A 25,692-nucleotide genomic window follows, 5' to 3' on the forward strand; every position below is an offset into this window, starting at 1 on the left:
ATCCTTGTTTTTGAGACTTCAGTGCTAGATTAATTACCATAAACATACTTACTGTGATGGGAAGATTGCTATACATTGCCACAGCGCCATAAATTGGCTGAGGGCATTCATTATCTTCTTCCATAGTAAAGGGGCTTGACTGCAGAGCTTTCCACTGTAATTAGCATGAAAAAATGCTGATAGAAATTTTCATTAGTTAAAACACCAGGCTTTAGAAAGGTGCTGTCTGGTGAACACAGACATTTTTCAAAGACATAATAAGTCCATTAAAATCAAAATAAAAACCAGATGCAAAAAAGGGACATTTTTAGACCATAATATGAAAATATATGTGTATGGTTAAAAATAAATTGTGTCAGATGCCCAGAGAATAATCAAAGAAGTTGTGAGGGCACCCATCACCTTTGTAATATCTAACAGGGTCAAGTTAGCAGTAAAAATGTACAGTAATTCTGTCTTCATGTTCCCATATACCTTTATGATTTTTTCCATGGCATTTTATTTGGAAGAACATTTGGCTGTATAGGTGAGCAGGTCCCAAAATGTGATTTTATTTTAAGCTATAAATACAGTAATTATCTAATTGGCATGGCTTGTAAATTGTATCTGTGATCATGTTGGCTGTTATCTTACTCTAGAGATGACCTAAGTGAAATCACCCGTATAACTCACAGTTTTAAGTTATTTAATAATATGCATAATCGTTTGTGAATGTCAGCCTGCCACTTTAGTTCATGCACATTTATTGCTTGAATAAGTTATGTATTATGATTACAGAGATCACTCATTTAAAACAAGGATCTAATTTGCATTCCTTTTTTTCCCCTGAATTTCCCTATTTTTGTCTCACTGAGAGTTGCTGACTTCGATAATGCCTTTTTTTTTTTTTTTTTCCAAACTGCTGTACTATGTCACATGTTCATTTTAGAGCATGAGGCAGCATTTTTGAACATGAAATTGCATCTGTCAGTCTCCTTTCCCCAGGGGGGTGGATGCTCTGATGAACTCTCCCCACTGTCTGGGGCATTACTACCTCTTGCCAGTGTAAGTGTGACTGGCTGAACTCAGTCATTGAGTTCTTCTTCGCTTTACTGAGAGGAAAGGTCATTCTGGCTGGCCTTTCTAGCTGCAGAGCTGCATGTTGTAACTATTATCTGCCCTGCCAGTAAACTCCTGACAGGCTGGGAGTAGTCAATTTACCAGCAATCTACTTTCTCTGATCTTCTGGGGAAAATGAGAGACTGGTCTGTAGTTCTTTATATTATTTTAAATTTCCTGAGTGTTGTTCCTGAACTAGCAGAGAATAGCACTCCATGGACCAAATGGCAAATGATTGTTAGGTGTAGAGAATAAAACAGGAGAGAAAAGAAATGGTTTGTTACTTCCATTTCTGAAATCCTGCATTTTCTGTATGATTGCTTGCCATAAATTAGGTTTACGTTAGTAAGAAGAGTTTAATTTTTGGTTTATGCTGACAGCTAAAACAATGGCTTCACATTAGGACTGTTTAAGAGAAAAAAAAAAAGACTGCCCATGTGTTTGAATTCATGTAGAGCTGTTTCTCTGTTTCTGCGGTAGATTGATTGAACAAGGTTGGCAGTTTGTGATAGAATCTCTGCCAGTTTCTCTACTTTTAAGCAGTTAAGACTTGATAGGAATAATCTGAAGCATTGAACTTTGACACATTTTTTTCTGCTAAGTAAAATACAAATTTGCATTTAAGATTTTGCAAATAGATCTCAAAAAATCAGCTTCACAGAATAAATTGAATTCACAGATCAATCTTGCTAATATTTTTGTGAAGCTCTTCCTGAGCAGTATCAGCAGTTCTTAAACTAGACATTTCTACCACTCATTCTAATTTGTAGAGGAAAAAAAAAATTGCACAGGGAATATTTAACTTTGAAAAATAACCATAAAATTTTATTAGTTCATAAGGTACACGTTAATATTGCCCTTTTGATCTTACAGATGTAATTAATTTTTTTGAACTATTAGCCACGAATTCATCATCTTGGATAGGTGTAAAATCTTAATAAATGTCTGAATCTCAGGGCACTGGATAATTCTAATGCAAAAGTAGACTTCATCAAGTATCCTCATGAATGCAGTATTGTTTTTTTTTTTATCAGTCAGGCCATGCTGTATTTGGACCTGTGCTGTGGAAGACTTATAGCCTTAACTTATACCCTTGATGCTATATCATCCTCTATCCCTAAGCCTCTCAGTGTCATACCCATTTTGTTTAGCAGATATAGGATGAAATGAAATATGGGCTACATTTAAAAAGGAAAAAAAAAAAAGTAATTTTTTCACTGGATTAAGTGTGACCATACATGTTCAAATCTCTTCCAGTCTGCCTCTGCAATTTTTACTCCAGAAGGTCCCCAAGAGTCTGAGTGGCAATCTATGTGCTAAATTGGTAATAATAATGACTGATATTCAGTACTACTTAAATCATTCTTAGGTCTCATTGAGTATCATTATGAAATAGAGAGGAATTTTCACACTTTTTTTTTTTTTTTTTGAAGTTGGAAAAAGACATTACTATCTGTATACTGCATGAAAACCTTCCTCAGATGAGGGAGTTCTAGTTCAGGGACCTACTTTTACCAGATACCTAACAGAAGCTGCAAGTTGAGCAGGCCTTACTGAGCCGTCTTTAACTCCGGAAATAGTTCAGCTGCAGCAATGCAGAACTCAGTGTGGGTTGCGAAATCCACTTGAGAAATAAGTTAAATACTTAGGTGCTTCATTTATGCTGAGCTCTTAGCCTCTGCATCGTCAAGGGTTCCCCAGTCAGCAGTTTTAAAGATAGCTCTGGCACATCCCTACCCAGTTGCATCTAAGATAGGGCTTCTGTCAAGGGGATGAAAATGTCCTTAGATGTGAGATAGACTAGCCTGCAGCAGGCAAACACAAGGCAAGGAGCTGAAACAGAAAGGAAGTGAATTCATAAAGGCTATTCTGGTCATCTACCCCTCTCAATGTATTTCGGAGAAATCTTGCTGTTGTCAGTCATGATGTTTGTGATACTTAGGAAAATTACTTGGTTTGCACTTAAATGCCAGTAGTTTGTAAGATGGACCATGCAATAATAAATAATATGCAATAATAAATCTGTAATTAATGGCGTCTTATGCTTATAGTCTCATAAACCAATTCTCATCATTGAATTGTCACAATGTATTAACTGTCCCCAGGCTGTCCTATTTACTGTAACATAAGGGTTTCTTTTTGCTTTCTCAGTCTGACTTCCCCCTCCTGCCACTATGGTGAATCTGAAAATCTGCAGCCAGTGTGTCTGCTCACCTCTGCTTTCATTCTTGCATTTGCTGTGTAACAGTATCAGCAAATTCATACAGATAGCTAGGGGACTACTCTTCAGAAACCTGAATGAGAAAATACCCTGGGTGTGATAGCACTGTTAGTAAAATAGGAATCTTCTACACAGTTTTCTAAGTCATCAAATCCTTGGCTTGGAAAATTGATGTTTGTCAGGTCATCGGTACTGATTCGTTCAGCAACAAATCTTCACAGCACCTGTTCTGACTATGTGGACCTTTCAGTTCCCCAGAATTAGACTTAACAAACACATCTTTTCTTGTGTAATGTATGCCTTCACTTTTACACAGTTATTTTCTAGCTGCATGGCAACCAGTGCAAAGTGGCCATAGGAAGCAACCTTTCTACTGAGAAATGTGTAAAATTGCCTGCTTGCCGTTCAGTCTGTTCTATGGAATGGCAATTAAAGGGACTAACATTAGCCATCCATACATCATAACTTTGAAATTAATGGATCTAAAAGATTATGCACTAACCTTTTTTAAGTCCACTTACCCAAATTACCTCAAGCAGAATGGTTGCTATTAGACCTGTCTTTCATTTAAATATGCTTTTAAAACCAGAGATAGCAGAGCACAGTACGCATAAACACATGATTACTGTCTATCAGGATAAATACTCTCAATGATAGAGATCGTTTTAGCTTTGTAGGGGGAAGAGCATGATAAGGACGACAGTCTCGTATGAATCAGAGTAACTGTGGCATGTAAAAGTTGGCCTAGAGCTATCTGAAAGTAGCTAAATTCTGTGAAATTTTGCCTAATCTGACACATGCATGTCTACAGGTGCACTCTAGCTATGGTTTGGCTAGAGGACTCCAGTTGGTGGTAAAAGTGTTGTGTGAGGTCTTCTATGGATGTTCTCTGTATATCACAGAATATTTATCTTGTTTTGCCTTTCTTCTATCCATATACATGCGTTTACAGTATTGACTTCTGTTGAAATCTGGATGATAATTTCTACATGCTGTGTCCTCATAACCCTCCTTTTCTTTGGGTAAGAATAGGAAAGTGAAGCTGTAAGAGTTATAAAAAGATCAGAAACAGATGAACCAAAAAAAAAAAAAGATACTTTTTAATAATTAAATGTTATATTTGAAAAAAAAAATCGTTTTCCTGTTTTAGCCAATTATTAGTCAAATTTCCTTTAAAAGTGAAAATTGAAAATTATGAGAAATTTTCATAAGCTGTATTTTTGAGTCACTGACTTATTCATAGTAGCATTTAATGCCCAACCATAGTGTAAGATCTGCATATACCTTTTCTCTACTCTTATTTTTCTTCATTTAACCTGTATCTGAGCCATATGGAGAGAATTTGGCTGTAGTACAGAACTTCTCAATTTATTCAACAGATTAATTTATGAAAATATAAAGATCACATTCAGAGCTTCAAGATGTAAATTTTTACTAGAACGCAGTGTATTGAAAACTGTACTAACCTTCTCCTGAGTTTCCGTGATGACACATTTTGTATTTGTCATTTCTACAGCCACCGTATAGAGTGCCCACTTCTGATCCAAAGCATTTTTATCTAATGCATCAGCATATGTTTGCAATTAATTTCACATGACATTTTAGTAAATGTTAGAGAGTGCCGACTGAAGAACAAAATATATGATAATTCTTTTATAATCCATTTTTTTTCCAGCCATGCAAATATGTTTTCATGCTTTCAGAAAATATTATTACAATATTTTTATAATGCCACAAAGATGCAAATTCAATTACTGAATTACGTTCTTCATCTTAAATCATCTACATTTACTTTGAGGGAGTTATGCTGAAGTTAGAAAGATTTTTTTAGCCTGTTTGTGTTTGGACATAAAACAACAGTATCGATATCTTCTGTCTAACTTTTTCAGGATACAAGAAGTTCTGTATTTACTCAAGAGAAAGAGAGATGGATGCAACTGAATAATGTTCCATTAGAGTAGAATTTAGTTGTGGCCTTCATGGTATTACAAGCTTCTTTTTTTGAAACACTTTCTGGCAAGCACTGGTTTTCTTCTATCTTTCATGATATTCATGATATTTTTGTTTGCATAAACAACCAATTGATATTAGTACTTTATATTTTCTCTAAATAAAAATTCTCAAAATTCAGTCAGCTCAGGAGTTCTGCTTCATCCTAATAACACTTGCATTCTTTTATGTTTTTCTTATCATAATCCTTGGAGTACTGTTAGGTTGCTTCATATTCACTTTTTTACTACTACATCTTTTAAAGAATCAAAGTTCATCTGTATTTCTGGTCCTGTGTTGATGTCTACACAAGTCACTCTGAAAGTAATGCCTTCTATTTATTTCCATGGAAACTACAGCACATGCAGAGCACAATGACACTATTTGACAGAGCACATTCTCACTACAGCACGCTATTTTTCAACATAGTCGCCACCATTAGCTATGCATTTTCGGCAGTGATGAACAAGAACCATGCAGAGGTGACACCAGTGTGGTGGTATGCATCTCTGATTTCTGCCCAGTTGCTCACTTCACTGAAATTGCATTCTGACAGTATGTGAAAGCTGTGACCCATTTTACTCCTGGGTAATTTTTGGTAGGTGAGTGAGACAGCCTGAGAATTCTTTCTCTGAGAAGTTAATTCTTATGTTATCAATGTGATTAAGTGAAAAATTAAATTTGTTTCTGTAGGGTGTAAGTCAAGTTGTAGATGTATTAATAAAATATCCAATAGAAATAGAATAGTAAAATATTTCAAAAGTTTTTTATCCCCTGTCTACAGCCACTTAACTGATACACTGTCTTACACCCACTCTAAGCAGTCTTCCAATTCACCAGATACAGCCGAAGGTTTCTCTACACATCATTTCCTTTGTTACTATATGTTTTAAACATTAGAGCAGTTTTGTATGTGGGCAAACTTCTGTTGTCATAGAATTTCCTTACTAGACAATAAGAAAAATTTCCCCACCACTCAAGTGAGAGACTCTCAGCTTCAAAACACTGTGTTAAAAATTAAGATCAATGAAGTTTAGAGAGATTTGTTGACCCTTCCATTAAAGATAGATAAAAGTGTTACTTTTCTTTTCTTTTTCAATGTGAGTAGATTGAAAAGTAAGAGCAAGTGCGTTTGATATACCATAAGTGCTTCTCAAGCACATACTTCTGCAACCAGTACTAACTTTTTCTAATTACCTAATTTGCAAACATAGGCCACATTACTAAACTTTAATAATCCAAATGTAATATTAAACCAAACGTATTAGAAAGGAAATGTCAGACTAATTCTATTTACTTATATTAAACAAACATAATTTCATTTAAAAAGCAGGTTAGTTAACAGGGTAGGGTTTCTCTGAAGCTATGCTAATTTGCATGATCTATGCCCCTTTTATTTATTATTAATGGTGGTCCATATAATCTATTCTGTATTCCTGATACTGGGTTGAAAGCCTGTAACTACTAAGCTTCTTTCATTAGTTTCCTTTTAATCTTCTCAAACATTACCAGTATCCAAATCCTATTAAGAAACAGCACCATTTGTGCATACTTCCTACCAGATCTTTATAAACTTTTAGATATAAATTAGATAGATCTGTTGAACAAAAGAAATTTTGCATTAGTAGCTCTCATTCATCATTCCCTTTGAATGGAAACATATTTTCACATGAGTTGTTTGATACTTACGGAAAATATTTCACATTTCTGTGCTTTTTTAAAAAAAATAATATCATTTCTCTTCCACCTTTATGGAGTAATGTACGCAAGTTGGTTTGCTGCAGTGTCCATTTCCCCCACTTATGTCTCTGATGAAGCAGAGGTTTTTGTGGGGGAAAAAAAGGCATTATAATCATAATTAAAGACTTCTTCAGAATGCATATGCACAGGAAGCTGAATTAAGCCACTTTAATTCTTACATATTCCAGGTTCCTTTACAGCCTTATCATCCTTCTAAGAGGTTTTTAGTATATAATTAAGATAATTGCTTCCATCATATTCTCCTCTGGATAACATCTCTGATAACATCCTTACAATAGAATGTTATTAAAAATACTCTGTCGTTTCTGAAGTTAAGCTCATGGGGATGACTGATACCACATGAACAGTTCATTGTCATATTACATATAGGTCTCCACCTGTCCAATATGTCCATACAGTTTCACTTTCCAAAGGACTAGTGTACATTTTTTCTGCAAATGAGAGAAAAATGCTGCTGCTTGACATATGCTGAGCATTTTCTCATGATTCATTTCTTTTTATCATTATTCTTTGAAGTACAGATGAAAAAAAAATTAGCTTTCACAGGAGTTTTGGACAATTTTTTAAATGAGAGCTGAAAGTATTCCTCAACAAAGTATGTACTGACCAACACTGAGCTCCATCCATCCTGGTGTGATTGCCAACTAGAACGATCTCATTATACACTTGATTGCATGCTGTCAGACAAAACCATTTTTTCAAATCAAGGCAATAATTCAAAGGAACACAATTAATTTGAAGTACTTTGCATTTTAAACCTGTATGCAAATATTATTCATCACAATTCAAATGTTTTCTTTATTAAGTGGCTATTAGTTCCAGCATTTTTTGCAAGTAGGTTTGAGTCAGGGACAACATATGCATAGACATATACAACATATTCCATTCTCTTAAGTAATCCTACACTTCAAAATGCTCTTTAGATTATTCTGTAGTTGAACAAATACAAGTAACTGTATGAATAATACCAATTTAACAGATATGTGAGGAGAAATAATGCTATAAAACTTACTAAATTGCTAACACTAGTGGTAATAGCAAAACTTCATATTTCTAATTTAAATTGTTTTCATCTTATGTGCATCTGGCATGTTCTAGGGAAATATGAGCTTCTGTAATGGGTTTAATACTGCATGGAGATCTTCAGTAGGCATTTAGCTCATATTATATGTCACCTGGTGCACCTCTGATTTCCTACAAGCCTTTAATTTAATTTTGTACAAACCTTTTCAAATTGAATTTACTCAGTTTTAAAAACCTTGTCAGATTGAATCTTATTCAATTTAGAAGCTGAAAGGAAGCTGCTATCTTATACTTCGTATTTTTTATTATGTTAACCTCAAGAGTTTGCGTGTTCTCCTGTTTTGCATTAGGATGAACCTGAGTCCTAAAATTTGAGAGATCCAATCTTCAATAAACCGTGGGCTTACATCTACAATGTCATGAAGTTCAAATACTATTTAAAAAAAAAAAAAGCTAAACTTGTTTTTTCAGAAACAGGAAATACAGCGCAGGCACATCTTGAATCACACAAACAGCTCAGCTGACTTCTGTTACAGATGAATTTCTCCACTCTTTTGCTCTCAGTGTCTCCAGTAAAGCTGTTAAACTCTAAACAACTAATCATTAGTCACTATAGTATACATATCTTATCATCCAGGCATTCTCAACTGTTGCAGAAAGTTATGACATTAAAAATGTTCCTGTTCTCTCCTGCTCTTCTTGTACTTTTTCAGGCTTTTTGGATACTTTCTATTGAAGTTTGTAAGTTGAATACAGCTTACTAGATGGTGCTTTGTGACTTGCTATGAATGGGGAATAGAAGATACATAGACTACAGGTGCCTTGAAGCACAATTATATAATTGCCTACAGTTTAGAGATTAGATCTGATGGCTTGAGTGATCTCTGCTATTTCTGTGGCCTATATAAAAGAGGATGTGGGGGAACATTAGGTACCAAGCTATTATGTGAATGGCTGAATCTGTACCCTAGCATGTAAGAATGTTTTTCAGCATTGGGCATATTTCCATCCTAGCTTTATTCCAACACTACATCAGGCCAGGATGTATTAATTGAATCCCTTCCCCTCTTCAAGAACAGGGTTGAGCTCCCATAAGACCTGAGATCTAAATAATCAACAGGTAGGTTTCTGTGATAGCTACCTTACAGTCTTTGTCGCTTTTTTTTCCCATTAATCCTTTTTGCAAGCAAACGCCAGGAGTTCTGTCCCAATCCAAGAATAGTTTCTGATGAAAATATCATGAAAATGATACATTTTCCCAGGAAAATCAGTTTTGATTAGTCAGTTTTTATACGGTGAAAGTAATTTGTCAAAAGATTTGGAACTGGTGAAAGTAATTTGTCAAAAGATTTGGAACTAGCTATGCACTGTATTCATATGTCATTTTGATGGCTTTGCTAACAGATATTTAGATCTCTGATATGTTTTACGAATTTTAAAGCAAACTTTTCTACTACACTATATCTGGAAAGCAAAACTCTTGGCATACCTTCCTAAATGTTGTTAAAATAACAATATTTATGAAAATATTAAGTAATTACTAAAACAAACCATTTTTGTACATAATGGACAGATTTATTTGTTTTGTTCAGTGTCAGAGATGATAAAAAATAGAAAAACATGAATTCCTAGTGAAGGTAGTCAGTGTTTCATTCTGGAAAAAAAAAAAAAAAAAAAGAGATTTTTCCTTCTGTTTTTATTTTACATTAAGTTAAAAACAGAAATTATTTATTATCATTTTCACTGCTTCTATCTCCCTTTCTGCATCTGCTAGTCCTGATAGCAGTATGTAGCTTGCTGCCAAAAAGTTTCTATTACTTTGCAGAGATTTCATTTTTATTTTTTATACCATTTTCATTTTCGTACAGGCCATCTCAAAAAAGAAACTTGAAGTGTGCAAGAAATGTAGGATATTGCTATATGTCAAACTAGGATGGGACATTGCCAATCCACATATGTATAGATAACAGCATATCTTTACTGGCAGCTGGTGATAGAATCATTTCCTCCTGCAGATGGGATATCAAAATAGTCTTTCCCTTTTTTCTCAGTATACCTTCAAACACTTCAGATTTGAAAGAATACATAAGAAAGAATGTTTTCACACTTGGTTGCTTTATTGTTTTCAAAAAGGAGAAAAAGTCTCCAGAAAGATTGCTTCATATGTTTCTGCTCCAGGATAAGGCTTCATATTCTTTATCCATTACAGTATATCATTGTACACAGTATCATCTTTTCTGGATGAGGATAGTAAAATCAGCTGTTAGTAAAAATATTCCTTCCACTGTTGCTCCTGCTAATCCCTTAACTTTCAGATATGACTCCCTCTCTGCTGAAGATATTTAAATCATTTAGTACAAGTAAAATCAGTTTCTTACCAGCAGTACTGGACCTGAAGCTAAATTTCTCTCTCAGAGCAATTCTATTATTTTTCGACATTTTTTTTCTGTCCTACATTGTGATGAAAGATAATGATAAAATTCTGTGCCTATTTTTTGCAAGCAAGCAAGAAATAATTTTTTTCTGATAAATTCTGTGTTTTCCAGTTTTTCTTATCCAACCTGTTATAACTTTAACAAGGATCTGCCATTGATGAATTTCTTAAAAGTATTGAATGCCTTGTGAAGCCCTTGCGAACACTAAGCAATATGCTTTTTCCACTGCTCGTCCATATTGCTAGATATCAGCCTTGTAAACACACTTTGGAATGAACTTGATACTCACATTGCCCAGTGAGGTTGTGGATGCAGTCTCCCTGGAGGCATTCAAGGCCAGACTGGATGGGGCTTTGAGCAACTGAGTCTACTGGGAGGTGTCCCTACCTACAGCAGGGATGTTGGAACTAGATCATCTTCTGACCCAAACAATTCTATGATTCTGTGATTCTATATTCTCATGGAATAATGAGAATTGAGTAAGTCATGTTGGTTAGAAGTTCAGACAGTAAAACTGTCAGGAATTCGGTGATTTCTGCTTTTGGTTTTGCCTAAACACTTGCCTGTCATCATGTAAGAATTAGATATGAGGAGAGCCAGAATAAGTAGGAAATCTGGCTAAGTAACACGAGTGCACACTACCTGCTGAATAGAAAGCTTCTTTCTACTTAGCCATCTTATTCACTTATCTTATGGTGGATAAAATATACATTTCTTAGGAAACTAAATACTTCAGATATATATGACATACAAAAATGTAAGATTTTCAGTGTGAGTTGAGCCAAAGTGAGAGTGAGAGAAAGTCCCAGAGCGACTGAGAGTCATTCAAAAATTTACAAACTTTGGATATGAATATTTGGGCATTTAAAAATATAATCCTAGCTTATCGGCCTTCACACGTTTTCTTATCTTTGTTACTTCAATGTTTTATTAGAGAGCTTTACTAATTGATACTTCAGAAGAGATGAAGCTTATAAAAATATAATTTTGTCTATACATTACATTTCCCTGCAATTAAAGATAGATGCATATAAGTCAGCTTATCTTCAGGGCTGATTAAATTATTTATTAATTGAACTTGATCCCTGGGGAGTATTGCTATCATCAGTATTATTTAAGTGGTTTGAGAGCACTAACTCTGATCACATTTCCAGTTTATATTTTGGGATAATTTGAAAATGTAGCCTAATGCAGCTATAGTGTTTGCAGTAGTAAAATGCCATCTCTGCATGGCAGTTCTGATGTTCTCTTTGGATTATAGAACAAGCCTTGTGAAATAATGAGGCATCCATGCAATAGCATTCAGTGGCATCTCACTGATGACATACATTTAAAAGTAAGCTTGAAGATTCCTGTTATGTATAATTATCTGGGGGTACGAGGATGTTTTGTTTTACAAGACCACTGGTCTTTTAGTGAATGTTGGAACAAATAAAACAAATCCATGCCCTGTGGTTTCCACAACAAGAAACTTCCAGAAACAAGACTACATGCTGAGAAGAAACAAATATGGACATCTAGTAAATATCTTTCTTAAGCCTTGCAGCATTTCACTGTGAACCTTTTAAACATGTGAAAGCAGCCAAGAACAACAACATTTCAGAAAAAAAAGTATATGACGACTGCGTAGCATTGTTTTTGAATGCTCAATTAGACATCAACAGCTTGCAGAGGCAATCTCAAAAGATTACTCAGGAAATGGTGGAAGTCACCCATCATCTCTCATTAGCATTTAATGAGAGATATTTTTCCAGACAGTTGCCTGGTATTACAAGAGTTATAGAAGCTTGAAGCAGTTCCAAAATCTATTTGTGCAGGTGGGTGATTAGAGGAAATAAGAAGTTGACGATAGTCATACCCAGCTCTTGTGGATGATACAGAAACAACTAAGCAGACTCCCTGTTGCCACTGGAATGCACTTCACTGGTAATTAATTCCAAACACTATCCTGAAATAGCTGCCACATCCAAGATTGGACCAGTTATAGCTTCAAGTGCTTTCAACAAGACAGTTGCAGATATGTATTTACAATCCTGCTCAGAACAATGGTTATTCAGGTTTAAGTGTTCAGGAAACAAAGCAAATTCAAAAGAGCAAATTCAAACAGCCCAGTCCAACTGTTCTCTGTATGCATCCAGTTTAGCTACCTACTGACTCTATTGTTCCATATTCCATCTGCTCTTTTGAAATTTTTCCTCATTGTTCATTCCTTGAAATCCTGAAATACATGCTTGTCCTTATCTGTAATTCCTAGATTTGTCCCATATTAAATCGTTATCTAGAAGCAAATTCCTTTGGGGCTGTAATCAAGTTAGAACAATTTTAAAGTTAAATACTGTACTATTGGAAATTGCTTAGTTCCTCAATTGGGGGACTTTAGAACATGCATGTCTTTCTTCTTCTGATAAAATAGTAGATTTGCTAAATTTTTTCCAGGTTTTCTCCTTGAACTGCAGCCTGGCTTAATTTACCTTATTACAAATCTTATGGATCTCTGCAGTAGGCCTGGATCTTGTAGGAGACATTACTTTTTTATCTCACGTAATTCAGGAAATATTACATGTGGCAGCTTTGTATCAAATAGGGAAATTCCTACTATTTCATGTCTTATTCTTCTCAGTTTGCAGTCTGTTAATTTCTTCCTACTTCATGTAGGTTCCTGCTTTGTATATTTACTGCTGGTGGAATCCAGCAGCCCAGATTGTCCCACAAGAACGAGCAGAGCCTAAGTAGTGCTGAATTCATGCAGAATGTTGAGATATATCGTTCTAGGACTGGCACTGAAATCTATCTATGGACATGTTCTAGAGCAATGGGCCGGCTCTCCTTGTTGTTCCCTAGAGTGAGTTAACTGAGTGTTAGTGAGCCCTTTGTAAAGACTCAGTAAGAGCACTGTGACCAAATTCTGTTTAATCCCACAGAATGAGGTGCAGGTGATTCTTGAAGTAAGCCTGGGTTTCTTTCTTCCTGTTAGAGAAAGCTTAGCAACAGTAGGAAAGTTTCCTTGAGGCATTATCTGGGCAAATTTCTTAGTCTTCTCCCCTGTATGTTTCTATATTCCTGATAAAGCCTCCTTATCTTTGATTATTGCTGGAAAGAGAAAATACTGCTTTGTCTGTCACTCCAGTGAGTTTGTAACTGACAAGTGTTCTTTCATTCAGGTTATGATTTTTTTTTAATAACTCGATGATATTTCCGACTTAGAAGAGCTACCATTACTGAAGAACACTAAAATCTCTCTCTTGTATCCATAACAAGCAGGATGTTGTTTAATTCTCAACTAGTCAATGAACTGTGGCTGTTAACTCTGCAGGAAGACACTTAAATTTGTCTACCAGTGACTGACCATACACAAACAGTATAATTGCCCATTTATCTCCTTTTATAATCTTCCAAGATTTCTTTTGAATTTATGGCTGATTTCTGTCTGAGAGAGATGATTTATCTGTTTCTTTTCAGAGTTTTATTGCTGTTTAGAAGAGCTATAACTTGTATAGACAAAAGCATTCCAACATTTCCAACAGTTGCCTGCTGTATGTTTTCTAAAGACAGATTAAAGATCGTAGACTGGATTTCATAACTGGTTTTCTAGTGGTTTTCTAATAGGTCAGCAAACTGAATCTGTTGCAGCAGATCAAACTTAGATCTGTCCTGAGATCACACTAAAAACCATTTTGATCCATTACAACATCAAGCCATTTGGAGCACAAAGCTGTTTGTTTTATTGCCCAATGCTACAGTATCCAAAACAGGCATGGGGTATTGGCCCACCTACTTTTGGAGTAGTATATGGAGTCATCTAAACTATGTAGTGCTTGGGGAATAAAATGAAGTTATAGTCTCAGTGGCTCAATTAGCCTTTGAGGTTGTTGTCATTAGATATGTGTGGCAATGCATCTGTCTTTATGTGTGCATGTGCACATTCATTTTCCACCCCTTTCTTTCTCCTGGAGTGCCAGTGTAAAAGTTTATCCAGGCCCTGAGCATTACATTCTAGAGCTAATAAAAGGTCACAATGATTAAGCTTTGCATGTTATTTTTTTTGTATTTAGATGTATAAAGATGTAAATCTTCAGGAGTTTCAGAATTTAGTAAGTATATGTGTACATATGTATATAAATCGTTAGATGTGTAGCATATCATGTAGTTCTAGATTCTTCAGTGACAGTGGAAGACTACTGATTAAGTGTGTGTTCCATTGTGAAGATTTATTTCTGAGTAGAAATCTAATTATAAGCATATTTCTGGAATATGGGAGTTGTTCTAGTTGGTACTGGTATATTGGTATCTGCCTAATAGTTAATATGGAGCAGTTTTTCCTCACAGTGCCTTGATAGTGGGGTGGAATTTTAGGTGAAACAGTTATGTTGAACTGTGGTGGTATGGTCTATTCCTATCCATAAAGGCATTTTTATGTGTTTAACATACATGTGACAGAAGTCAGTTATCCACTAATTGACTACTGATATCGTACAACACAGTAAAAGGCAAAATTCCCAATGCATGCTTTCTTGACAGTTTCAGTTAAACAGATAATATCTTTGTGATTTTGTCTGACACCATAATATTGATAATGATAACCCATAATGATCACTGAGTTTGACTTCTGGCTCCGCAGAGTACATCCCCAAAATCGGACTACATTGCTAAAAGCAGTGTCCAGGTGCTTTTTGATCCCTGGCAAGCTTATTGCCACGACCACTTCCCTGGGGAGGCTGTTCCAGTGCCTGGCCCCCATCTTGGTGAAGAAGCTTTTCCTGATATCCAGCCTGAACCTCCATTGTCGCAACTTCAGAGTTTGTTTTTACAGCATACTACAGATGATAATAGGAACTACTTGCATTCATCTCTTTTGTTGACCTGTTATCCAATAAACTTCAGGAAAAGAGAAAAAAACAAAACAAAACAAAAACCTTTCAGTGATCTTTTACCGTAATGCTACAAACAAGTTAACTCATTTGCATGAGAACTTTTAGGAAAAAATGGTTAAATTAGTAGGAGTATGGAGTTGGGATTCGTCGCATGAAGTTCTGGTTGTTGATTCAGTTGTCAATACGTAACTGTTCACTGATGTTTGAAATGCTTTTGGATGACCTGAGCTATTGAAATTCCATTGTTAATTTTGCTTTGGCAATTTAATCTGGTCTTACTTGCATACAAACTAAATGCATGAGGTAGCTTTCTAGACTTCAGAGCTAAAGCATACTTTCTCAGTATTATCAAAAAAATTTTCCTTCTTTCTAGTTTCTGTGTTCATCTGGCCCAATATTTCTTCATTATAATTTATCTATACATGGAGTATATCCGAAATTCTAATCTGCATTAAATGGTTTTCATTGATTTAAAGGGGAATTTTACTAAATTGCAGCTGCATTTAGAGAAATCACATCATGTGAATCTGAAGTTCAGTTTCTGATTAGTTTTGAGAAAAAAAAATTACTGCCATTTCATTGGAAAGCAATTTAGTTACCAATAGATGAGCTCAGAAATTTGGCATTAGGCCCCGAATTTCTCTTTCAAAAATCAGTCTTACTAAATAGGCAGGTATAACACAATATGTAATGAACTTTTTTTTATTTTATTCAGAAATTCTTTTACTGAGAGACTGCATTGCAGATGAATCATGTAAAGGCAGCAACAGCAGACCAACTTTTATTTCTATGAAAAGATTGGTTATGATGTTAATTCTTATATAATACCTTTTTTATTACATATGATGATAATGAACCTTCACAATTAAAAATATTGTTATGAACAAGACTAATTACATAGTTGCTTCAGAAGTAATACCTCCAATTTATTTCTATGGAAACTACAACAGATAGAGCACAATATCACTATGCTGCCGGTGATAAACGTGAGCATGCATGCCTCACTTGTAAAAATCTGCACCAGCAGAGGGAACACACTGTTTCACAGCTGCTTTGATGTTGCATTGCAAGGAAGATGTTGCCCATATAGTTTTTCATCAGCTCAAGTCAGAAGGCCCCAAATCTAGGCTATTCAACAAGTGTGCTAATCAAGCCAAGACTGGCAATGTGCTCCATTGCCTTCAGACTGGTATGCGGCCTGGTATGTTGCAAGACAAAGGTTGTCTTCTTCTTTCACTTGACTCTGGAAGTTTGCACCTTCAGTTTAATTAGTGTCATGATGATGATCAGAATTGATGGTTTGTCTGAGCTCTAGTAAATCCTGAAAGATTACCCTTTCCTATCTCAAAAGACAGTGCACATCACTTTACTCACTGAGGGATGTGTCTTGAACTTTTTCTTCAATGAGGAATTCATGTGTTGCCACTCACGGACTGCCATTTTGACTCTGGCTCGTAATGGTGACATCATGTCTCGTCACTCATAATGATGCAATCCAGGAAACTGTCACCTTCAGCCTCGTATTGGTTCTGTTGGTCCTGACAAACTTGCATATGGTGCTCTTTCTGTTCTTGTGAGCATTTGTGGGACCCACCTGACACAAACTTAGTCATATTCCAACATTGCCACCTTCATTCCCAATGCTTTGAAGCCAGTATTCAGCTCTGTCCACAATTCCATTGTCATAATCCACATATTCAGTAACATGAATCGATGGAGACACTCTTCATTTCATGGTGGTGTGACAGATTTGCATGGGCATCCAGAACATGGCTTGTCTTTCATGTCACTGTGCCCCTGGCTGAATCACGCCACCCACCTCCCCACTGTGCTCACATTCACTGTTTGATCTCCAGAAACACTCAGCAAGCACTGATGAATGTCAGTGGGTGCAATTTTTTAACTCGTGGAGGAATTCAGTAACACACTTTTGCTTCATATGCACTTCCTTATCAGATGCCATTTTGTCACACTGCCCCTCTGCTGCCATCTGTCACACAGCAACAAAGTGTAATGGGATGTTGGTGGGAAGGCTCATCCCCCACCGCTGTACCACGAATATCTGTGCTGACATCATGGGTCAACATAATTAAATAGCAGGTATTATCTTTCAGTCAGCCCTTGTACATGTAAAACAAAAAGTGTCTTTTTTCACAGTTTTATTATATATGACAGTGTGGTGAAAAAGAGATCTTGTGAGGTGCTTCTCTTGCTGCTTCCTTCCTTCCTTATAACCCTCATAAATAGATGCTGTAAGAAGTAAACATCCCATAGCAAATGACTTTAAAACTTTCATATCTTTTTTTTTATCTTATCTTTTCAAAAACCCAATTACATAACCTTTTTCTTTTTCAATGCCCTGAAATTTCTCTTTTGGCTTTTTTTCCAAAGAATATATAAAATAGCAATTGATGAAATATGGAATAACAGAAATAGACCAGTAAAAGCCTGATCTGAATTTCTGGAATTTGGTGGAATTTGTTCAATATTCATATTTTTGTGTAAATGAAATCAATTCACCTGTATACAATCAGAGGGCGTATCTCCAATTGAAATATTAGTATACCTTGAATGTAAAAATATTCTCTTAAATAGCGGCAGGAACAATGTGATGTTCAACTTCCAAGCAATTATGTCATCAATTGTCATCTTTTTATTGTGCAAGGAAAAGATTAATCAGAAAAGATAGAGACGCTGTATCTCTTTTCTTAGAAGCATGAGTGTGACCACTGCTGTTTATACTAGCTACCTGTTCTGTATGTACTTCAGAAACTGGGAGAAGTAGTGCACTAAATCTTGAGAAGTATTAAGATTTCAGATCTGGAAACCTGTCTAATCCTATGAGAAGTTTAAGAATAACCATCTTTTCAGTATATCCATGAGATTTTGGTAAATTTGATGATAGCCCTTTAAAACCTAGGCTGACAAATTATTTTGGTTCTTTTGAACACAGGAGAAACAAAATGGTGAAAATGGTGTATTTTTCTTTCCCTATTTTTTTTTTTCTTTTGCCTTTAGTATCCTTTTTTTTTTTTAAATCAGAATTGACTCCAGTAACATCATTCCTGTATCAGTTTTTCATGTATGATGGAGGCAGGAAAGAATATTATTAGAACATACTGCACTTCAGTAATTTAACTGCCAGATGATCCCCAGAATCTACTGTTATCTGACTTGTACAGTAACATCTCTTCACTTATTGTAACTTGAGGCTGAAACTAGAAGAGAATGACAGCTCTGTCAGCATTTTGGCCCAGTCTATAGCACCAGTCAGAAATTCAGTAGAGTAGTTAATCTTCCTTCGGTAAACTTGGTGGGTAAATTCTTTATGTGATGAAAGGATGCACTAAAACTTCCAGTGATACAGTTATGGTTACCTAAAGGAAAAAAAAAAAAAAAAAAAAAAAAAAAAAAAAAAAAAAAATGGTTAAAAAAAAAAAGTTTAGTTTTCTCACCAGCAAAAAAAGAAAAAAAAATATGAAAACATAATTATTATATCATTTAATTACAAAAGAGAATATATTTCAATTTATTCTTAATGAAATGAGTGCTGTATATGTAACAGGAAAAGTCCCCTAAATTGATTGCAGTAGCTAACTTGATGGTGTTATTTTCTGCCTGATGAAACAGGCCTAGGTAGTAAATCATTATTGGTTGCCTAATGGGAAGATCCTACTGTGAAAACAAACAGCTGTCCACAATAAAGAAATTGTTTACAAGAAACCATTACATGTCAAATGCTTTCTTCCCTTGAGGGAGAACTGAAGGCCTGAAATACTGAGCAGTTGGATTTTTCTTCTGGGATGTTTATTTTAAAGAAAAATATTGTTTGTACCTTTTTGTTAAGCCTTCTTTTTTATTTTTATTTTTTTACTTTTTTATTTTTCTTTTTTAAGATTCTAAAAGCCTGATCCTTTTTTATACCACCACTTTATTTCCTTATGAAGGAAAGACTGTATCTACTCTTTTTTGTGAGTGTGGAATATTATGTATATTTATGCATGCACTGTAGCTGAAGGACTTCTTTCTCAGCTTTATCTAGAGAGACATTTAACAGCTCTGTCTCCCCGCATGAATATCTTCCAATAAATCTTCATTCCAAGAATTTCACTTCCAGTCAGTTCCATGCTTCTGAGGTAGAACTGTAGTAGGACCAGCCTTTAGTGACCTGTTATTGAACAGGATTGAGAAGAAGCTTCAGATCCCTGTGGAAAAAATCAAAATCTTGTTCATACAAGACCTCTGTTACCTCTGCTGCATATTTAAAGAGTGAGTAAACAAAAGAGTGTTGTCAAGGGCTTAAAACAGATTGAAAAGGAGCACAAAAAAAAAAAAGTTATTCATTACCATCAATATCAATCTGTTTTTATAACTATCTGGCCTTTGAAAGAAACATCCTTAAAACACTTCCCCCAACTGCAAGATTGCCTGACTTCACTGTAAAGGCTTTCAGGTGTTTAATAGCTAAAGGGCAGCCGTGCTTAAGCATAGCCACATGGGCTTCACTGTGGAAGAGCAGTGACTGAAACCCACAGACAGCTAAAATACCAGGGAGGTTTTATTCTTCATAGGTTCAGAATCAATCTATGGTTTATCTGAATCAATCTTTCTGCTTGTTTCTCACAACAGTAAGTAAATAACTAACTACAGTAAGTACACTTAGCCAGACTCATGTTGAACATTTATCCTTCTGGACGTTATTTCTAAGCTTCTTAGATGATATCTGTATCACTGTGTGTCTTGGCAGTACCATAATCTGTTGTTTGGTGTCTCCTAGAACTTCTGTTTAACATTCATTCTCACTATGAGAAAGGCCTTCTTGGGTGTCTTCTCGTCAAATCCTTATTAAAAAATTATCTAGTTCATGGCTCTGGAGCTGCTTTTGTTTGTCTGTTTTTGTAGTGGATTTGCCCACAGAGTGAAAAGGTGGGTTGACAGTTCATCTAAACTGCAAATAAATAGGCTGTCAAATGTGAGCCCTGTAGGCTCTTACAAATGAGATTGGAATGTAATCAATGTAATGTAGAATGGCAGGTGTTATAGCATATTGAGGTGATGTGTCTTTGTGACCCAGAAAGAAAGGTACTCAGTAAACTCACAAGCTCATAAAGACCACCTTGACCATGCACTCTCAGAGGAAAAAATCCAGAATATGAACTAAACCATAACTTCAATGATATAGTTCTAAAAGCATGAAATAATGCAAAGCTTTTGGCCTCCTGCTAAGTCATTCTGGTGCTTGGTTACCATCACAGCTGGGAAGTTATATGTATGCTCTGAAATGTTTTTCACTAACTTCACATTGTTCTAACTGTATGTAAGAATGACATTCTCAGTCCCTTTAATGGCCCTTCACTGTGCTTTAAAATGATAACAGCATCACAAAATGTTTCTGAACGTCTGCTCCTCACGTACCTGCATGCATGTAGATATTTCCAAGCCAGGTGTAGGTTATCTGGATGAGATCCTGCTAGGAAGTCAGATTGTAGTACGCAGCTCTAGGAAGGATGTAAATTTCATCTGAGAAGCTGAGCACGTTTCTGTATAACTAATCCTCTCTAATCAGTTATGTTCCTCATGGTGTTCAGGAAAGTTGTGGCTGATGGCTGTTGGCATGCTCCAAGTATGTGTTTTTATAATTTGTTGAACTGTGTCTTACATGTTAGGAATTGCCAGGATGACATGAATTGCATCAAAAAGTCTGTTTTCAAGGATATTTGATAGCACCTAGATTCACGATTAGTAATTCAGAGTAACGAATGTAATATATTTGTGGAGATTTTTCTATGCTGTATTTTCACTTAACATGGAATAAATGTATGTATTGAAAAAATAAATACAGATGTACAGTACATTCCTTACCAAAAACATTTATGTTTTTTCAGTAGTGTTTGGAAGTTGAAATAGTGTTTTGAGTAACACTTTGTTTTAAAAGTATTTTTTTATTTTAAAATGTATAAAGTATTGGTAACTTCACATACATTCTATTTTTATTCACAGATAATGCACCTCAGGTAGCAATTACTGCACCAGGATCTGGTAGCCATAGAAACAGCTCTACAGGTCCAACGCCAGACTGCTCTCCTCCATCACCAGACACTGCTCTTAAAAACATAGTAAAAGTTATACGTCCTCAGGTAGGTGATCACCATAAGCGTCCTGTTAGTTGTATTTTTCATTATAAAAGCAGAATATGATGCACGTATTCTATGAGGATATTGTCACTAAACACATATTTACAGATCAAAGATAGATAAGCAGAATACAAAATATTTCTGTACTTAGGAAACTGTTTTTATAACAGTACAACAGAGAATATTTTATGAATGAGCTCAACAGTGTACATGTCTATTAGTAAATTATTCTAGCATTAGACAATTAAATCTTTATGTAACATTCTCTATTTTTATGTACTACTGGTTTTCTTCCAAGGTTATGTTCTATTTTTTGAGCATTAATAGCACATTACGTTTTCAAGTTTTCTTCTCTCTCTACATGATCTGATATATTTTATACTTTCTTGACTTTACCTACCTTCTTATGTTGCATTATTTCTCAACTTTCACACATCATAACTATAAACATTTTAATGTATTTGTAAACAGTGTGCTTTAGCATATTGATATGAGGGTGCCACCTTGTAGCTCTTTAAGGAGTACAGTATTTTAAGAAAAGCAGGTCAGGTAGGCATTTGGAGCAGAAGAGTGGTGACATTTTTTATAGTCTATGGTCCCTAGTGAGATCATAGTGTAAAAAAATTCTCCCTACTGCACTGTGATAGCATTTTGTTTTGTATTAAGGTAGAAGAGAAGCTGTCCATGTGTCTCAATTTGGAAGTTTTAATATTTCTCTGGCTTATCTTGGGCCTCATCTATGAGCTGTCTTTGAAATTAGTAGAACTTAGAACTGGATTCAGTAGTATGGCAATAACCTGCATGGAAGAGTTTATTTTAGAATCACAAGATCATGTAACAGCATAGGTCAGTCAGAAGAGATCTCAGGGTACCCTAATTAGTTACCCTAATTAAAAAGATCTGCCAAATTGAGCTCTGACAACTAGCCACCAAGTTTTAAAACCCTGTTGGTGTGAATCTTTAAAAAAAAAAAAGACTTCTCTCCTACCCATTTCTGTGTTCAGATGCATTTTCATTGCTGATCCGATCGCTGCTGCTGGGCCACTTTGATACTAGTGGATTTAGGTTTTGCCTGATCAGTATGTTGCTGCAACTTACGTGAGAAGCAAGCTGATGGATATGTGGTTTCTTTATAAGAATTGTGTAGAGTTGATTGCTTTGGTACTGCACAAGTGTACATGTTACAGTGGTGGAGGTGGAACTTCTTTCAGTGCTCATTGGAGCACACAGTTCAGAAAATAAAAGGTAATTGCTGTGTGTACCTGCCATTTCTCTCTGAGGAGTCATTAGCTAGCTTCCTGTGGCTGACAATATCAATGCACAATAATTCTAACCACTGGCTGGTGCAGACTGTTCCTCTGTGACACTGAAGTAGTTTGGGTTCCACATCCTGGTTTAAATCTAGATTGCAGGGAGTCTAAAATAACAGCTTCATCTTCTTTTCTCTTTTTATAGTTATTTCTAGTTTTGTTTGTTCCCATAGTCTCTCTGTCCCTCCCACCCTACATCAGTACAGTACTAATACCCCTCTTTTCCTTTAAGCTGTTTTTTATAGTAGGTGGCAAGCAAACAGAAAGGTATTGGAATAGTGTTGGAACAAGCTGTAGTGTGATAGCTTATTGAAAATAGCAATTAAAAAGCTGTTTCCATCGTGATATTGCCAACAGATGGACCCAGAACACTGAATGGTGATGTTCTCCTGTTAGTTAACTCTGAATGGATTCAGCAGATTCTGGGGAGCTATGTCCAAATTTAAATAATACTATTTACTGACTCCCAGTATTCTCATCACTCTGCAGAACAAAAGCTAGCTGTGCAGTGTCTATGCTCAGACCACTCACTAATCTCTCTATCTTGTGGGTCTACTGCCTGTGCAGAAAACGACAGGACTCATGTAGGCTGGTGCTTAATGTAAGCTGTAAATCTGTATGCTTATATGAATAGAAGTTGAATGCACTACAGCATTGAAATCCCTTGATTTTTCATCCTTCTTTGTGTGTTTTCTGGTCATTTCTTCAGTGTTCTGAATATTCTCCCTTCTTTTTTTTTCAGTTTATCTAACCTCAGCCCTAAAGATATCAACTCAATTGATGTCAACGCAATATGATGTTTGCAAACAATTAATGTTAATTTACCTACAGTATTTCATTCCTTTATTCAATGCCTTTTGCATTGTTTTACCTGGAAGGCTCTTTGTAGGATAATGTAATGGGTTTCTACTCTTGATTGACCTCTCACCACTCATGTAAAGCAATGAACCACGATATACAATACATACAAAATCACTAGTTAACTGTTGTCTGTCAGAATCTTTACACATTTCTAGCAAAATAAACAGATTTTAAATAGATGGAAAACAAGGACAATATACATTTACAAAACAGCTGTCAGTCCTTTCTCCTTACTCGTTTTTCTCATGCACTCAGCACAGGAAAGTTATAGTGAGTTGGCCAGTGAAAGGCAGACTGGGTTACTAGCACCAGCTAGCTTTGCACTGGGCAGGCTTTCGTAGCTTATATGAAACTGCCAGCGGAGGTTTGTCCTTCAACTTTTATTGTTACTTTCATTTACAGACTCGCAAATATATTTTTCTTCACAGAGGGTTGTACATGTAATTTTACCCCCTGAGAAAAAGCAGCATGTTAACTACTCTGTGTGGTATGTGTAAGCAGCTGCAGGAAGGACCAAAGGTTCCTGCCTCCCAGCAGTAAATTGAGGGCAGATGGGTGACAGAGAGCAGAAAAAGATAAACCTGGCAAGCTGGGCTTGGAGACAGTGGTATGGGCCACGTTTTTCCCCTGCTTTATTTGGCCAGGCACAAAAGAGGATGTGCCAGATCATATGATGGTAGATATTTTTTAAAATTCTCTCTGTTTACTTTTGTTTATAGACCCTTGAAATATCTGTGCAAATCTACTGCAAAAAATTTGATATCTTCTCATTCTGGTGGTGTTGAAATGAGTGAACAAAGAAACAAATAGATAAATACTGCTCTCAAGTAGTCTTAAAAACTAAAAGAAAACAAAGAAGGAAGAGATCTATTGTCAGTCCATTAAGATGTGGTTAGTGTTCATGTGTTCATGACTGAAGATAGAACAGACGTCATAAAATTATTTTATCTCATGATACTGAGTACCAAAAAAACCAATACATGGTTGGAATTACCTCACAGGATGAATTTTCCTTTTTCTCTATTTTACTATAGAATTAGTGGGTAGAAGATGTATAGATCCATAAGAGGATATTATCAAAAAATTTCTTTAGAGCCTAAAGGATAATGTGTGAATACTTAGTAAAACTTTAAACAAAATCTTATTGAAAAGATGCATTGCAAAATACCTCCTTTGACACATGACTATAAAACACAATTCTATTTATATTATTTTAATTAGAGCTGAGCTAATATGAAAACATAAACAAAACTATCCAATACAGAGTACTAATGAAAATAGCAAGCAGCATATGTGAGTACATTAAATCACTGTTCAACAATGTACAAAAGCACAGGACTAAATGAAGGCACAAGAATGGTTGGACTGGGCGATCTTGTAGGTCTTTTTCAAATCTTGAAGATTCTGTGAAGAATACTCTGTTGTAAGGAATATTATTCTTTGAAAATATCACTTCATCATGCATCCATTTTCTTGGTTGAAGCTGGCTCTATACCTGGAAGAATTGTCTTGGTTCAGTTTCCTATTTCAGCGTAAGTAGAAATGATACAGAATAACTGGACATTTTTCATATCTGAATTTGTAATGTTCAGAGTTGGTGAAACACTGAGTATAAAGATCATTTGAATACTGAATGGTAGAAATGTACTTTGACGCTAGTGAATTAAAGAGCGTCAGAGGTCTCAGAACTCTTGAATTCAAGTAATCTATACTGTTAAATTCTTAACATAATCTCTGTACAGCTATGGATCTGTATAATTCTCTCTCTTGGGCCTAGTTTGAAATTTCAGTGGGTGAAGGTCCATTCCCAATAGGCAGTTTTTCTCTTTGAAGACCCTGCACTGAACATTAATTTTCATAGACAGGTGTGAACTAATCTCTGCCAATTGCCCTTCTCTAGTAAATATAATGTTGTTTGGAGAAAGTAATACATTCAAAACCTCAAAGCTTAAAGCCTTATTCGTAGTTCTGTGATAGGTTCCAATCAGA

The 25,692-nt window shown here is 35.6% G+C and overlaps 1 protein-coding gene across 5 annotated transcripts in view; it reads left to right on the forward strand.

The window, feature by feature from the left end:
• Nucleotides 1–25,692, forward strand: part of ANKS1B (ankyrin repeat and sterile alpha motif domain containing 1B) — a gene marked incomplete at both ends in the record, with an annotated part of 401,710 nt that overhangs the window by 115,286 nt on the left and 260,732 nt on the right. For all 5 annotated transcript variants that reach the window (XM_079549707.1, XM_079549711.1, XM_079549708.1 and 2 more), the window contains one exon: nt 21,399–21,535. In XM_079549707.1, coding sequence (XP_079405833.1) covers nt 21,399–21,535 — 137 coding nt within the window. The remainder of the gene's footprint in view (nt 1–21,398; nt 21,536–25,692) is intronic.

This window comes from Tetrao urogallus (genome assembly GCF_951394365.1).
Source record: "Tetrao urogallus genome assembly, chromosome: 1".
Classification (NCBI taxonomy): domain Eukaryota; kingdom Metazoa; phylum Chordata; class Aves; order Galliformes; family Phasianidae; genus Tetrao; species Tetrao urogallus.